This window comes from Lynx rufus, unplaced genomic scaffold (genome assembly GCF_022079265.1).
Source record: "Lynx rufus isolate CCGP_SWC_20201006 ecotype Redwood Valley unplaced genomic scaffold, mLynRuf1.p SCAF_10, whole genome shotgun sequence".
Taxonomy (NCBI): Eukaryota; Metazoa; Chordata; class Mammalia; order Carnivora; family Felidae; genus Lynx; species Lynx rufus.
Window position 1 is genome coordinate 55,549,079 of NW_025814824.1, and position 16,471 is coordinate 55,565,549.

The 16,471-nt window shown below is 41.3% G+C and overlaps 1 protein-coding gene across 1 annotated transcript; it reads left to right on the top strand.

The window, feature by feature from the left end:
* Positions 1–623: 623 nt before the first annotated feature.
* CHMP5 (charged multivesicular body protein 5) lies at positions 624–15,580 on the top strand. The gene is made up of 8 exons (XM_047065425.1): positions 624–740; positions 1,522–1,626; positions 3,040–3,086; positions 4,868–4,961; positions 5,089–5,160; positions 9,527–9,635; positions 12,297–12,409; positions 14,877–15,580. The coding sequence occupies exons 1-8, from the start codon at positions 672–674 to the stop codon at positions 14,925–14,927; spliced, it is 660 nt and encodes a 219-aa protein (XP_046921381.1). The 5' UTR covers positions 624–671; the 3' UTR covers positions 14,928–15,580.
* Positions 15,581–16,471: the final 891 nt, after the last annotated feature.

Below are 16,471 nucleotides of genomic sequence, written 5' to 3' on the forward strand. Positions count from 1 at the left end.
AGCGAGTCCGCACTTTCTTCACCCGCGGCCTGCGAGCGCCGGTGGCGGCGCCCCTGGTGGATCCGGCATGCCCGCGGGCCGCACTCCGGACGGATGATCGCTGAGAGGGAGGCGGACCGCGCTCGGCCGGGGGCACCGACTGGCGCGGCTCCCGGCCCGGCCGAGGGGCGCGCCGCCGGGGACCCAGCCGCTCCCGGTCGCCTCGCGGTCTCCGCGCGCCACCGCGCTCCGCCAGACCCGCGCTAGTTGACCACCCAGCGGTGGGAGAGGAGCTTGGCGCCTTGCAACCCCGGCCGCTGCTTCCCTGCCCCGCCCCGGCCCGGCCAGGCCCAGCGGGCCTACCGGCCCCGCCCCTTGGAGCAGGCCCGGCTGAATTCGGCCAAAGCAGCTTCGGCCCCACCCACTCAGCCGAGGTCCCGCCCCACTCACTTGAAGCCACGCCCACGCCCTTCACTGAGGCCACGCCCCTGCTGACTCTGCACCCTCCAACCTCCGGGAGCTCTCCTTCCCCGGAAGGCCGAGCTGAAAACCCGGAAAAAGGATCGGGGAAACAGCAATAGGCACATTGCGCTTGCGCAAGGGGGGGCAGGAAGTCAAGGCGGAGGCGGAGTGATTCTACTTCCGTTTCTAGTTTTGCTCCAGTGTTTGGGTTTTCTTCGCGGCCGCCCAAGATGAACCGATTCTTCGGAAAAGCGAAACCCAAGGCTCCGCCGCCCAGCCTGACTGACTGCATTGGCACGGTGGGCACTCGACCACGCATAACTAGGCTGAGGGACTCTGACATTCCCGACCCCGCCCACCCTGGGCTCCCGGCTCCTACTCCTCCATTCCGTTCCCGGTTCCGGACACCTCGGCCCTCACCACCACACCTTCATTCCTGTTACCCAGGGTCATTCCTGACGCCACAAACCAGGGATTCCTAAGCCATCAGTGTCTCCCCCTACTTGCACCCAACTCCTTCTGAGGCCCACTGCCGTGTTTACTTGCTCTTTCCTTCTCCTCCTACCCCAACCAGCCATTAGGCCCACATCCTTCCCACTTCAGTCCTAACCTTTACCCCTCATTTATTCTCATCCCTCTCCCACATCAGGACCCTCAACGTGATATCCTGGGTCCACATATCTTTACCCCGATCCTGGATTTTAATAACAGCAAATTCAGAACTCTGGCCTCTCACATTAAGCCACCTCCCTTTATCTAAGCAAATAGCATTAGCGCTACAGCCCTGGTCTGTTTCACACACCTTCTGGTTGAGCTCCCAGCCTGACTAGTCTCCAATTGTAGGGGAATGTCAACTCAACCCAGTGATTTTCAATTATTTTTCTATTCAAACACACTTGAGAAGGGTCCTGGAATATGTGAATCTGAGGGGTGGAGTATAGTTTATAAAAGCCCTCCCCCCGCCCAGTGTTTCTGACTGGAAATGTCCGCCTGGTCAGGAACCACTGTTTCCCACCCTTCTTCCCTCTCCTGCCTCTTCTCATGTAAGTATATTGTGATAATTACCACTGTTTCTTTAAGGTGGACAGCAGGGCAGAATCTATTGACAAGAAGATTTCTCGACTGGATGCTGAGCTAGTGAAGTATAAGGATCAGATCAAGAAGATGAGAGAGGGTCCTGCCAAGGTAAGGGAGGTGGCAGCTGCAAAAGGCGCTGTGACATTAATTTGAGCACCTGTGGAAATAGGGCCCAGCAGTAAGGGCTGGTGAGAGATAGAGAAGAGATGCTCACAATCTGGTAAAGAGAAAATATGTGACAGTGTATCTTTCAGGGAGGGGAGTTTGCAGCCTGATAGGAGAGGAAGGCTGGTGTTTAGCCTGGTGGAGAGAAAGTGCTGACCACATGTCCAGAATCATGTACATGGGAATTAACATATTCTACTGAGAAGGTGGCAATCTGGAGAGTAGAGCTGGGACATGCTCAGAACAATGAGCCATGCTGGTCAAGTTAGGTGTGTATAATAGACTGGTTAAGGAATGGTATGCTGGGAAAAAGTACTGAACTAGGCATCTGGAGACCAGTGTTCTATTAGTAACACCATCACTATCTACTAGCTGTGACCGTCATAAAGTCACTTAATATCTTGTTTTCCTCTTCTATTGTTAGAAACATAGATTACTATATTTAAGTGCTTGGACTGTGGATATAGAACTACCTACTTTTTTCCCGTTTCTGTAACTTATTAACTATTTGAGCTAGGACAAGTTATTTAGTGTTACTGAACCTCAGTTTCTCTGTCTATAAAATGGGGATAATATACTTTATAGTGTGAGCATTTTGTGTACTCACGAAGTAATTGGTGTGACCTACATAGCACTGTTTCTCCTACATAGAAACATTATTTGTGAGATAATATCTGCTTTTCCTTCTTCATTGGAGGAACAAAAAGATTTATGAAGCAGTATAGAAAGGAAAGTGACAAGAGGCTTTTCTCAGCCATCTTAGTTGGATGGCATGGAATGAAGAGTGACCAGAGGCAGGAAAGCTCATCTGGACTTGAGATGAAAGCCTAAGCCCTGGTGGCAGTCATGAAAATGACAGGAAAGTAATCAGTTGGAAAGTAAGTTCTGAAAATCAGTAACAAGATGACTGCATGTAGAGACAACAGAGAGGAAAGGTAAGGTTGATTTAAAGATTCTTAATCTAGAGAAGTGAGGGATTGGTGGGACCATTGTTAGTTATTTCCAAGGTGAGAACAGGTTGAGGAGTTTGGGCATGTTGAGTTTGAATGGATAGCAGGATGTCCAAGTTGGGAATCTCCATAAGGCAACTGGGTATACAAAATAGGCACTATTGGGGATGGCCATGGAGATAATATGCAGTAGGAAAAGGGAATATAATTCTGTACCCTTAGATGTGGGATGCAAAGACAGATGAGTTGAGACTTAAAGACTGTGCTTGGGAAGTGAGGAAGAGTCCAGGAGCCACCATGTCTGCAACTTTGAAGAAGAGAGTAATAAGTCTGAGGATATGGGAGATTTCTTTTACTGTATGTGTGTTTTCTTCTTCTTTTCATTAATATCTGTTTCTCTCCCCAGAATATGGTCAAACAGAAAGCCTTGAGGGTTTTAAAGCAAAAGCGGATGTAAGTTATAAGTGTAACCTCCTTTCCTCCAGCACTGTCCATCTAGACAGAATTTTTTGCTATGGTAGATGTTCTATATATGCGCTGTTCAGTACAGTAGCTCTTAGCCACATATGGCTATTGAGCGCTTGAAATGTGGCTAGTGTGACCAAGGAATTGAAGTTTTAATTTTATTTAATTTTAACAATTTAGGTAGCTATATGTGGCTAAGTGGCTTCTGTATTGGACTACCCAGATCTATAGGGTTCTCCCGTTATGTATTTAATTAGAGTATGCCTTTTTATTTATTTATTTTTTGTAAAATTGAGGATCCTGAATATTTGTTCCCTCCCACTAGAATAGATTTAAGGGTCCTGAATTTATTTTAGGTGACTATGTCTCCGTGTGTGAGCAGAAGCCAGATAGCATCTTTGATGCTTACCCTTGTGGGCTGTCCAACGATGAGACCTTCTGCAGGATTGTAGGGGTCAGATGTAATTAGCTAATAAGGAACTAGAAAGGTTGTTGATATCTCTGTTTTTATTTTTAAAATGTCTTTTTATCAGATACCACCTTTTAGATTAGACAAAATTGGAAAAAGAAATTACAATGCCTAACATGGTGGTGAGAGTGGTAAAAACTATTCCCTTCTTAGGTAGCCTGCAGTGTTTAAGTAATACATATTCATTATACATGCTTGGAAAATACAAAAACATGAACAGAAGAAAAGAACATTTACATAGATTCCTACTATCAGAATTAACCATTTTTAGAATGATGATTTCTTAGTTTCTTTTCTCTGCTCGTGCATGCATGGTATATGTGCGTATGGCTTTTTAGAAGAAAAATTGTGTATATATAGGTTGTCCTCCATCATGAGCAGTTCTCTCCTTTTAAAAGTTTTTTAAGAATGATATACTTTTTAACAGGCTGGTGATATTCCACCACCATTTGCCCACACCATGAATTGACCAGTTTTCTGCTGGTTGGATAGTTAGATGGTTTCCTGATGTTGTATAAAGACCATAGTGACATAAGTCTTTGAAGTAGTATTATACTTTGATATAAAACTTTATTTTTAAAAAAAAGAACTATTTTGAGCACCAGGCATTGTATCAGGCCAGATGGATTGCCTAATCATGGATATATGATTAGTCAAATACAATACCTATCCTCAAGGAGTTCAGTCTACTAGAAAAACAGTTTAGTTGTATGTATGAAGAGCTTAAAAATAGTCTCCCCCTTTGCCCCAAGAGTTTTCCTTCTGGGAATTTATCGCAGGAAATCATTTGAAACATTGTAAAGACACATTAAATAGTATATAGTAACATAGAAAACAGCAAAGGCTGTAATATTAAGGGGAAAATTAGTCTTATAACTAAGATACAAAGACAGAAGACTGGAGGGGTACCTCATGATGCTTGTGTTAGAGTGATTAAATGGTTTTTGCCAATTTTTCTGTGTATTTTTTGTAATTTTTTTAAAGTCTATTTATTTTGAGAGAGAGAGCGCATATGGGGAAAGGGCAGAGAGAAAGAGGGAGAGAGAATCCCAAGCAGGCCCTGTGCCGCCAGCACAGAGCCCAGCACGAGGCTCAGTCCCATGATTGTGAGATCATGACCTGAGCTTTGTGAGATCATGACCTGAGCTGAAACCAAGAGTCGGACGCTAAACTGAGCCACCCAGATGCCCCTAAAGTTTTTTGTTTTTTTTTTTAAAGGAAATATTTAGTGTTAGAGATACTTTCTTCCTGAGGATTTCTGTCTGGCTCACATTTACCATTCTTAATTGATTCTGAAAAGGTATGAGCAGCAGCGGGACAATCTCGCCCAACAGTCATTTAACATGGAACAAGCCAATTACACCATCCAGTCATTGAAGGACACCAAGACCACGGTACTTCCATAGCACCTTTTCCCATGATTTTTTTTTTAACTGTTGTGTTCTTTTCCCATAGTATTTAAAAGACCATTTCACTAGCATGGCTTTTTAAAACATGGTGTTCTCTCTTACCCTTTTTTAGGTTGATGCTATGAAACTCGGAGTAAAGGAAATGAAGAAAGCATACAAGCAAGTGAAAATTGACCAGATTGAGGTGAGATGTATGCTAGTTTCTGTAAGAATGTAGTGTAGTAGATTTGGAAAGAATCCAAATGAATGTGAATGTAATGGGAAGAACACAGAAGACAGATTGAATCTTGGGCTTGCCATTTACTAATAGAGTAACTTTGGGGTAGGGTACCAAATGTGTCTGTTTCCTTGTTAACACCAGGATCCTAATGCCACATACAGTTATTATGAGGATGAAATAAATGAGCTGGTGTGTCTACATACATAATATCTAGAATATAATAGGCACTCAGTAAATAAGCCCCCAGTTTCCTGTTACTTCTGACTCACTTAATGATTTTGAGTCTGTTTCCACAATTGTAAAGTAGTGATGTTGCTGTCCATCTCCCAGGATGGTCACAAGTGTTAATGAGGCTATATAAGTCAGGTGCTTAACACACTTTCTGGAGTAGAGCTGGTTCCTTTTGCTAGTAATTCTCTTTAGATTTTTAATAATAATGTCATTAGGCTCTTAAAATTAACATGTCTTTTGAGATCGTGCTTTGGCTGGGAGGTGAGCCCTAAGCACTCCTCTCACTTCTCTCAGGGGAACAGCCCAGATGGCGAGTAGGGATAGCAGAGGGAGTGAGTGGTGACTGGCCAGAGGAAAGAGGCTACCTTTCTGCAAGTACAGTGGTGGTCTTTACTTCTGTCCCTGAGTAGAATGTCTCTTTGTATGAGAGCAGGGACTTGATTTTTTCATTGTTATATCCCATACCTTGAACAATGCCTGGCTGTAGTTGGTGCTCAGAAAGTTTCTATGATTGCTGAGCAAATGAACAAGAGACTATTAAAGGAGCTAAAGCAGTTGCCCGATTCAGGCAACATTTGTTGGTTGAGTACTTACTGACTTCCTGGCATCTTGCTACATCTGAAGAGGTATTCTCTGAGAGTGCTGATCTACAGTACAAGTAAGGACATTCCTCCTCTTTTTTCATGCACCCCTCCTTACACTGCCTGAGGCTTTCTCTCTAATCCTCCACCAGTCTCTGCTTACAGAGTTAAGCTCAGTGAAATCTTCCCAGACATTTACTAAGAAAAATGTTCCATGTATGTTTGTCTTATTTGTACAATGCTATTTGGTAATATAATCCAGTTGAATTTTATTTTCTGTTTATAGGGTTCCTTATGTTTTAATGAGAGCTCTTCACTATAAACAAAATAGAAACTGGAATTTTTCTGTTGTTGTTTTTGTTTTGTTTTCTGTTTTGTTTTGTCTCTCCATCTTTTACTTGTAGTTGCCTGTCTCGTTCCCTATCTAATTATCCTTTTCCTGTCTCCTAGTAGATTTGCCCACATGGCAGGTAGAGAGCTCCTTTCTCTCCCTTTTGGTGTGTGCCTCTGTCTGTGTCTGTCTCTGGCTGGACTATATATTTTGAATTTCATTTGTTTTCCTAAAATACTTTATAAAACATTTTCACTGTTTGCTAGCTCTCACTCATTCTTTTGTATTTTACCCATGTGTATGTGTGTTCCTCTGTTTCTAGCCTTCCTATTTTTCAGTTTCTGCATGTCAAGTCTAGTGCTTGTATTTGTATTATTTTTGTGTTGCTTATCCAATATTAAGCCTGTTAATTCTTTGTGTGCTAATTAGTGTGTGTGTGTCTTTCATAAAGTCTATTGCTAGGAATCCTATTCATAAATGACTTGAGGAGACTTGTGTTGATATGTGATAGCATGACAGAGCTTGACCTAACTACTTACTCTGTGTTTTCACTCTTTTTAATTTCAGCCAGCGCTTCTCTGTACAGCAGAATGTTACATGTGTACAGCATAGTAGTTTGGCACTTGAAAATACAGCATAGTGCTTTCTTTTTTAAAAAGTTTTTTTTGGGGCACTTGGGTGGTTCAGCCAGTTGAACGTCCAACTATTAATTTTGGCTTAGGTCATGATCATGCTCTTTCTCTCTCTCTCTCTCTCTCTCTCTCTCTCTCTCTCATATAAATAAATATTTAAAAAAATTTTTTAAGTGTTTTTCATTTTACTGTCTCCCTCACTTTTTTTTTTTTTTTAATGTTTATTTGTTTTTGAGAGAGACCGCATGAGCAGGGGTGGGGCAGAGAGAGAGACATAGAACATGAAGCAGGCTCCAGGCTCTGAGCTGTCAGCACAGAGCCTGACGCGGGGCTCGAACTCACAAACTGTGAGATCATGACCTGAGCCGAAGTCAGACGCTTAACCAATGGAGCCACCCAGGTGCCCTGTCACCTTTTTTTTCTTTTAATGTTTATGAGAGAGAGAGAGAGAGAGAGAGAGAGAGAGTGAGCAAGCACGAGCAGGGGAGGGGCAGAGAGAGAGAGAGACCCCGAATCTGAAGCGGGCTCCAGTCTCTGAGCTCAGAGCCCAACACAGGGCTCGAACCCATGAACCCCAGGATCATGAGCTGAGCTGAAGTCGGACACCTAACCTACTGAGGCACCCAGGTGCCTCTGTCTCCCTCACCTTTATTTTTTTATTTTTTTTTTTTTTTTGTCTCCCTCACCTTTAAATGGAAAAACAAACCTCCGATTTGTGGGCCAAGAGGAGTTTTTCAAATGTTTTGCATTGCTTTAAAAATTCTGAAGGATAGGGGTGCCTGGGTGGCTCAGTTGGTTGTGTCCAACTTCAGCTCAGGTCATGATCTCGTGGTTTGTGGGTTCGAGCCCCGCATCAGGCTCTGTGCTGACGGCTCAGAGCCTGGACCCTGCTTTGGATTCTGTGTGTGTGTGTGTGTGTGTGTGTGTGTGTGTGTGTGTGTGAGTGTGTGTGTGTCTCTGCCCCTCCCCCACTCGCACTCTGTCTCTCTCAAAAATAAATAAACATTAAAACAAATTTAAAAAAATTCTGAAGGATAAATGGTGCTGGTTTGGACTTTCTGCATTATCAACAATACTCTCTTTCCTCTCTGTGGAATTTTCAGCATATAACGAGCATATTGTTGCTCTGCACATCCTTAACACAGTGGAAGATATATAGTATTAAGTGCTTAGTGTTTTACGTGTATTACTGTGATAAATCCTTTAATAATCCTATGAGGTATGGCTATTAATAATCTTATTTTATGGACAAGGACATTAAGGCTTAGAGGCTTTATTTCTCATTGAGTAAGGCAAGATTTGAGCTTCAGAGTCTGTGCTCCTAGCCATTATATTAGCTGCCCTTTATTATGCTGGAGCACTTCTCAGATTGCTTTTTACATTATTCCTGGCTTTGTAGTCTTCTAGCTAATCACAGGTAGATCATTCACAGATGACTTATGCTCTTAGTCAATTATTTTCACCAGCCTGGTCTCAGATATCAAGCCTATCCTGATTCCATTTCTCTTTCTCCATCCAGGGTTGGCTCAGTACAACTTTTTGTACTACCCAGTTGTTTCCACTGTTGTGTTTTTTCCCTACACAGTATAGTCCATCTTTGGCTGACTTAAGAAGATTAATTTGCTTGTCTCTATTACCTCCTTTTCTCCATAAACTAGAAAAATGTTGATAGTGTGGAGGCTGAATTTAGTGTTTTAGGTAAACTTTTTGTAATGACAGACTAATGGGCATCTGTTCTTGCAGTAGGACTTTGGATTTCCCTGAAGCACCTTAAATTCAAATGCAAGATCACCAATTTAATTCTTTTCTTTTTTTTTAATTTTTTACATTTATTTATTTTTGAGAGAGTGAGACAAAGTGAGAGTGGGGGAGGGGCAGAGAGAGAGGGAGATACAGGGTCGGAAGCAGGCTCCAGGCTCTGAGCTGTCAGTACAGAGCCCGATGTAGGGCTCGAACCCACAGACTGTGAGATCATGACCTCAGCTGAAGTCAGACGCTCAACCGACCGAGCCACCCAGGCGCCCCTCTTTTCTTTTTTTTTAAGGTTTTTTTTTTTTCAGTTATCTTTACACCTAGCATGGGGCTCAAGCCCATGACCCCAAGATCAAGAGTCACACGCTCTTCAGACTGAACCAGCCAGGTGCCCCAATTTAATTCTTCCTTAATTTTGAGTTTACATTTTATCACCAAAAAGGAGGATTATGTGGTCATTGGCATTCACGGTTATTGTTATGGGACTCTTCAGTTTTGTGATTTTTAAATAATTCATTAAGCTCTTTTATACTTTTAATTGGAAGGGGCATTCAGGAGTTATTCAGACCTGTACTTTACCGGAGCACCTGGTCAGTTGTTGACTAAAAGCAGTCAGTAGGCAAGGACTGAGTTAAGGGTAGGGAACTAACAATTGTTGAAAACTGGTATGTGCTCACCATTTTGCATACGTTATCTTTTTAAAAATCGCTTGCTTCTGAGATTCAGAGGAGAGAGTGGAGTGAGGGTTAGTTAAAGGAAAATAGTAAAAAATTAATGAAAACTGTCATATACATTTCTACAAGGATTTACAAGACCAGCTAGAAGATATGATGGAAGATGCCAGTGAAATCCAAGAAGCACTGAGCCGTAGTTATGGCACCCCAGAATTAGACGAAGATGACCTGGAAGCAGGTATGTTATGGGAAAAGCAGTTGGGAAAAAAAAGTTTTAGAGTCTGAAAGGAGCAACTTCCTGGGACCTTTTCCCAAATGCTAGAGAAAATTCCAGTGAAGGTTCTGTGAGAGTTAGTTTATGGTACGGTCTCTGGGCAAAGAGCTTATGAAGCTGGCATGTCAGATGTGCATGATCCACTAACAACTCTTGGACAGATAAGCTCTGGAGGAAAATATGGGCAAAAATGTCTGCTGACCTGGTGCTTGGTATCTAAGCACTGCGTTTCCCTGCCATTTTCCTTTTGATTTTGCTCTCCCTATTTTTGGAGTCCTCTCCCTCAGAACAACAAAGCAGATCAAGAAACCATCACTGGCAAGTACTTCGTGTGCATCTACCATAGGCCAGGTACTATGTTAGGTGCTAGGAATTCAGCATTGAAGAAGGCAAATATGGTCCCTGCATTTATGAAGCTTCCATCACCAGGGGTAAGAAACTTACTTCAAGTGATTAATTACAAGAGCACAAACTGTTGGGAAGGAGAAGTGTGGGGTACCATGGAGCACATAGCTGGGGAATCTATCCTAGTTGGGAGTGGGCACAGGCATGGGTCCTGAAGGATGAGCAGGAGATAATAGGGAAAAAATGGGAGGGGTTGTTGCCTGGCCTCAGGGAGAGGAGCCTTTGCCCAAAGAAATGAAAACACTAATTTGAAAAAAATACATGCACCTTTATATTTCTTTATATATTAAAAGCACTACTTTTAATAGCCAAGATATGGAAGCAGTCCCAAGTGTCCATCCATAGATGAATGGATAAAGATGTGGATACACACACACACACACACACACACACAATGGAATATTACCGTCAAAAAGAGTGAAATCTTGGCATTTGCAACAATATGGATGGAACTAGAGGGTATTATGCTAAGTGAAATAAGTCAGAGAAAGACAAATACCATATGATTTCACTTATATGTGGAATTTAAGAAACAAAACCAAGGGGCGCCTGGGAGGCTTAGTCGGTTAAGCGGCCGACTTCGACTCAGGTCATGATCTCGCAGTCCGTGAGTTCGAGCCCCGCGTCGGGCTCTGTGCTGACCGTTCAGAGCCTGGAGCCTGTTTCAGATTCTGTGTCTCCCTCTCTCTCTGACCCTCCCCCATTCATGCTCTGTCTCTCTCTGTCTCAAAAATAAATAAACGTTAAAAAAAAATTAAAAAAAAAGAAAAGAAAACCAAGAAAAAAGAGATAAAGAAACAGACTATTAACTATAGAGAACAAACTGCTAGAGGGGAGGTAGGTGGGGGACAGGTGAAATTGGTGATGGGGGTACATTTATCATGATGAGCCTGAGTAATGTACAGAATTGTTGAATTACTATATTGTACACCTGAAGTGAATATAACACTGTGTGTTAATTATACTGGAATTTAAAAAATAAATAAAATTTTAAAGAAAAGATGATAGCGACTAAGGTGATAGTAGCAGAAACAGAAAAGTGGATGTGGAAGGAGGGGAGGTCAAGAATGTTTGTCAGGGGCACCTGGGCGGTGCAGTCAGTTAAGTGTCTGACTCTTGATCTCGGCTCAGGTCATGATCTTGCGGTTTGTGAGATCCAGCCCCGCATCAGGCCTTGAACTGATGGTGTGGAACCTGCTTGAGATTCTGTCTCTCCGTCTCTCTGCCCTCCCCCACTTCTCTCTCTCTCTCTCTCAAAATAAATAAATAACATTAAAAAAAAAATGTCTGTCAGTGTCTAGCATGAGTAACTAGGTAGATGGCAGAACCACCTCACACAGGATTTTCTGTCACATGATTCCCATCTCAGTTCTTCTCCTCCTCTTCTCCTTCTCCTCCTCTCTCTCCCCCCTCCCTTCCTCTCACCCCCTCCCTTCTTTCTCCCATTCTGTTTTTGCCTAGAACCTTTTTTTTTTCCACATTCATTTCTTTATTTTATTTCCCATCCTGAGTTTCCTGCTATGTCTCTATCTGCTATTGTCATTCTTCCTGGTCACTTCCAACTCACTTTACCATAGACATATTTTTAAAGCTTGATTTCATTTGATGGGTCACTCAGTATGCAACGATTTCATGCCTCCTTTCACTGCCTTCTCTCAAGCTCATCAATAACAGAGAGAATTTTTTACATTTGTTATTGTCCAGATTTTCTAATTTGAATTGGCCAACTGATAGCTATATATAGACTCTTCTCATGAAGACTAGGGCTTTGTAAACCTGTGGGGAATGGTTGTTTTGTTTTACTTTGATTTGTGTTTTTCATAGATTCTACCACATCAGTTCCCTTGAAAATTTCTTAAGATGGTCATCTTTTATTTTGAAAATAGAGATTAATAATCCTTTCCCCCCAGGCACCTGGGTGGCTCAGTCCATTGAGTCCAACTTTGGCTCCAGTCATGATCTTACAGTTCTTGAATTTGAGCCCCTCATTGGGCTTACTACTGTCAGCTCACAGCCTGCTTCAAATCCTCTGTCCCTTTCTCTCTGCCCCTCCCCTGCTTGTATTCTGTCAAAAATAAATAAAACATTTTTTAAAAATTAAAAATCCTTTTCCCTTTGTTTTGAAATTCATGTCTCATAATAATTTGGCTAACTTTCTTAACATTAGCTGCCAGTTTTCTTGCATAACTGTTTTTGAAATGTCAACTGTTTCAATCTCAGAGTTGGATGCACTGGGTGACGAGCTTCTGGCTGATGAAGACAGTTCTTACTTGGATGAAGCGGCATCTGCACCTGCAATTCCAGAAGGCGTTCCCACTGACACAAAGAATAAGGTGAAAGCTTTTTCTCTTTATGTTTGCTATGCAAAATGGTTAAGGTTTTATGCTTGATCCCAATTTGGGAATCTACAAGGTAGTCTTAAGTTTGAACGGGGAAAGACCGTGCTAGTCATTGTTTTGGGACCCCTTGAAAGTCTAGTTTTCTTGCATTGGACTGTGGACAGGCTGTGTACGTAGTGTCACTGAGGCCCAGGAATTACCCTTGTGAGCTTGCACTGGCTGCCATTTCTAGGTTTCAGACAGTATTTCCTAGAAAAGCATTACCAACACATTCATGAACCATGCTGGGCAGCAGTGTGAAAGAAAGTTCTATCTTGCATACACACTGCTTAATTGTAGGGTGGACTTTTTTTTTTCTTTTTGAGCAGCAGGCAAAAGTTTATTAGAGTCTAAAATCAGAAAGGAAGAATAGTATGAAAGCTCTCTTTACAGAGAGAGTATATTCAAAAGGGAATGCTCCAGGTGGATTTTTTTAAATAGGGATTAATAATTTAAGTATAAAACTTAATGTTGAAAGTTTCTCATTAACAAGGTAAAGAATCAGGACACCTGGGTTTAAGTCTCAGTCCTGCCACTAACTCCCTATGAGACCTTGACAAATCACTTAATTGTTGTGAACTTTTCTGATCCTTACATCTGTAAAATGCAGATAATTACAATTATCTTACATAATTGTTGTGTAGAACAAGTTAGATCTTGTATGTAAAAGGACTTCACACTGAAAGCCCCGTCCAAAGCTACACAGTTGTCATTATTATAAACAGATAAAATTTTGTTGCTTATGAAATCCTGTTCACTCCATCTTAGTTCCTGGTGTAATGTGTCATTTTTTTCTCTTGCCATTTTTTCTGTTTGCCTTATCTCCTTGGTGTTTGCTTTATCTCCCAATGTGCACGTTCAGTGTGCACAGTCCTTGAGTGAGAGCCAGTTTCAGCTCTGCCTTTGTTTACTGTATGACTTGGAGCAAATTAGAAATTCTTGTTTTCTCTCAGAACCTTATCAGTTTTTCCTGCATGTGAAATGTGGGGAGCAAAAGGTGGGAAGTAGATCATTTCCAAGGTCCCTTATAGCTAATTTCTATGAATGTGCATCTTCCCCCTACCGTACCCTCCCTTCTTCCTTGAGTCTAGAGTAATCTTACTTTTCTCTAGTGCTCATTCCACCCCACCCCTGTCTCTGGTCATTTCAGGGTTCCAGGTTTATAGGCTGCTTTTTCTCAGCTTACCTAAAATTATTTTTTTTAATTTTTTTAAGTTTATTCATTTCGAGAGAGACAGTGTGAGCGGGAGGGGGCAGAGAGAGAGAGGGAGAGAGAGAATCCCAAGCAGACTCTGCACTGTCAGCACAGAGCCCAAAACAGGGCTCAAACTCATGAAATACGAAATCATGACCTGAGCCAAAACCAAGAGTCAGCCGTTTAACTGACTGAGCCATCCAGGCACCCCTGAAATAATTTTTTTTAATCTTTTATTTATTTTTGAGAGAGAGTACATGTGTAAGCAAGGAGGGGCGGGGCGTACAGAGGATCCAAAGCAGGCTCTGCACTGACAGCAGTGAGCCTGACAGCCAGTGAGCAGGGCTCACTCATGAACCATGAGATCATGACCTGAGTTGAAGTCAGACACTCAACCGATTGAGCCACCCAGTTGCCCCTACCTGAAATGATTTTTATTAACGCTACCCACCACAGCTTACCTTTTCAGTACCCTGAAGCATCTATGTTATTTCTACTTTTAGAAGGTCACAGATTCCTGCATTAAATGTGCCGTTGAGATATGGTTTCTTAATTGATAGTAGTATTGCTGTCTCTAAGTTTGTAGAAAAGTATGATATGGAAATAACTGCCTGTCCTGGGGTACTGCTCCTTTAAGGATTGGGAAGCTACAAAAGATAATGGTTCACTTTAGAAATCAGAGTGAGGGGCGCCTGGGTGGCTCAGTCAGTTGAACGGCCGGCTTCAGCTCAGGTCATGATCTCGCAGTCCTTGAGTTCGAGCCCCGCATCGGGCTCTGTGCTGACCGCTCAGAGCCTGGAGCCTGTTTCAGATTCTGTGTCTCCCTCTCTCTGCCCCTCCCCCATTCATGCTCTCTCTCTGTCTCAAAAATAAATAAAGTTAAAAAAAAAAATAAAAAAAAAAGACATCAGAGTGAAAATGGGAATCTGGAGGCAAGGACTGACTCCTCATCCTTTCCACCCAGACCCTTCCTAGTTTACTCGTAAGTGTCTCTTGCTCTTTCACTCTTCCTTTGTGCTGCAAAGGACCACCCTGAGCTTTTCCAGTCTTTTCTTATCTTATCACTTCACCCTTTATCTTTCATGAAAATGCTTTCTAATCTTCTCAGTGGGATTTTGGTGTTCACTGATTAAACACTGGGAAATGAATTTTGACTACTAAAAACTTGTGATCATTTGTTTTATCAACTGAAAAACAGTGGCACTACACATTGCTTTCTTTTCACAGGATGGAGTCCTGGTGGATGAATTTGGATTACCACAGATCCCTGCTTCATAGACTTGCATCATTCAAATACATCGTGTAAAATAAACACATATTGTGGGACTAGGAAATATTTATCTTTCCGAATTTACCATAACAGATTTATGTTTCTTTCCTTTCTTCGAAGGAAAGGTTAATTATAGTGCTCTTTTATTTTTTTTCCGTTAAGATACTCATTGTTTGGGGGATGCTTTCTTCATACTAAATTTTTATGTCTTTTTTCTTATGAAAGACTAATGTACTTAAAAGTATCAGTGGCTATGTATGACTTGTTTTCATTTATTAATAATAATTTGAAATAAAACCAAGGAAGTGGAATCTTTACATTCTAAGATAGTGTTAACTCCACAATCTCAAATTGATAAATTGATAAGACAAAGATGAGATTATTGGGACTGCTTATACTATGATTCAAAACCATTTTCTATTGTGGTATTATAGGTTGGTTAAAGTGGTAGCCTTTTTGATGGGTTTTATTGTGTCTTGTGAGTAATTCATTACTATGTCTGATATTGGAATGGAATTATCACTACTATATCATGAGTGGATATTTTGATTCTGTGGTTCCCTCAGTATTACAGCCTGACTTGTAATCAATAATGAATATTTCTTGATATTTAATGTGTACAGGACATTTATTTATACTCAATAAATATTTTTCAAAAGGATACAATTTTAATATCACTTCAGCCTAAAACCTCTAGTACAGGAATAATATAATTTTAATGTTGATTCAGTCTAAAAATCAAACTTAACTGCTAGCATCAGAGGAAAGAATAAAGAACAATCCAGGCCTGGGCCCTCATCTACTGTCTAATAACTACTATGTAGCCTAGTCACTTCACTAACCTTCCTTATTAGTAAAATCATGCTCACTTCACAAGGCTTTAGTGATGAATCATTGAGGTAATGGTCGTGAGTACAGTTGACACTTACACAATACAGGTTTGAACACAATCTACTTCTACATGGACTTTTTGCAGTACAGTATTATAAATGTATTTTCTTATGATTTTCTTATATTTTCTTTTTCCTCACTTTATTGTTTCTAATACATGTACAAAATATGAGTTAATTGTTTATGTTATTGGTAAGACTTTTGGTCAATAGTAGGCTATTAGTAGTTAAGTTTGGGGGGAGTTAAAAGTTAGATGCAGATTTTCAACTGTGCCCTATTCCCCATGTTGTTCAAGGGTTAACTATACTTTGCAGCTTGCTATTCTCATTTGAAGGATTATTAACAACAAAAACAGAGGCTTCATTCTTTTCTTGGAAGGTGCCAGGAGTCCAAACTCCTGCCTAATTGCAGGGTCTTTAATGATTCATTCGTGCAGACTAATCTCACCCTCTCAAGAAGCCTTTGTACTATTCATCATTACCTTCTTGAAATCTTCCTTGGCCTCTCTATAATTTCTCATTCAGCTCTTTAAGTATTTCTTTCATTATAGTTTCAATCTTGGACTTCCTCTCACCCTTTATATTCTCTTTGAAACATGTCACACCCAACATTTTATGTATTACCTATTGCTAAAGACTCAAAATAATTGTCACTAGTCTAG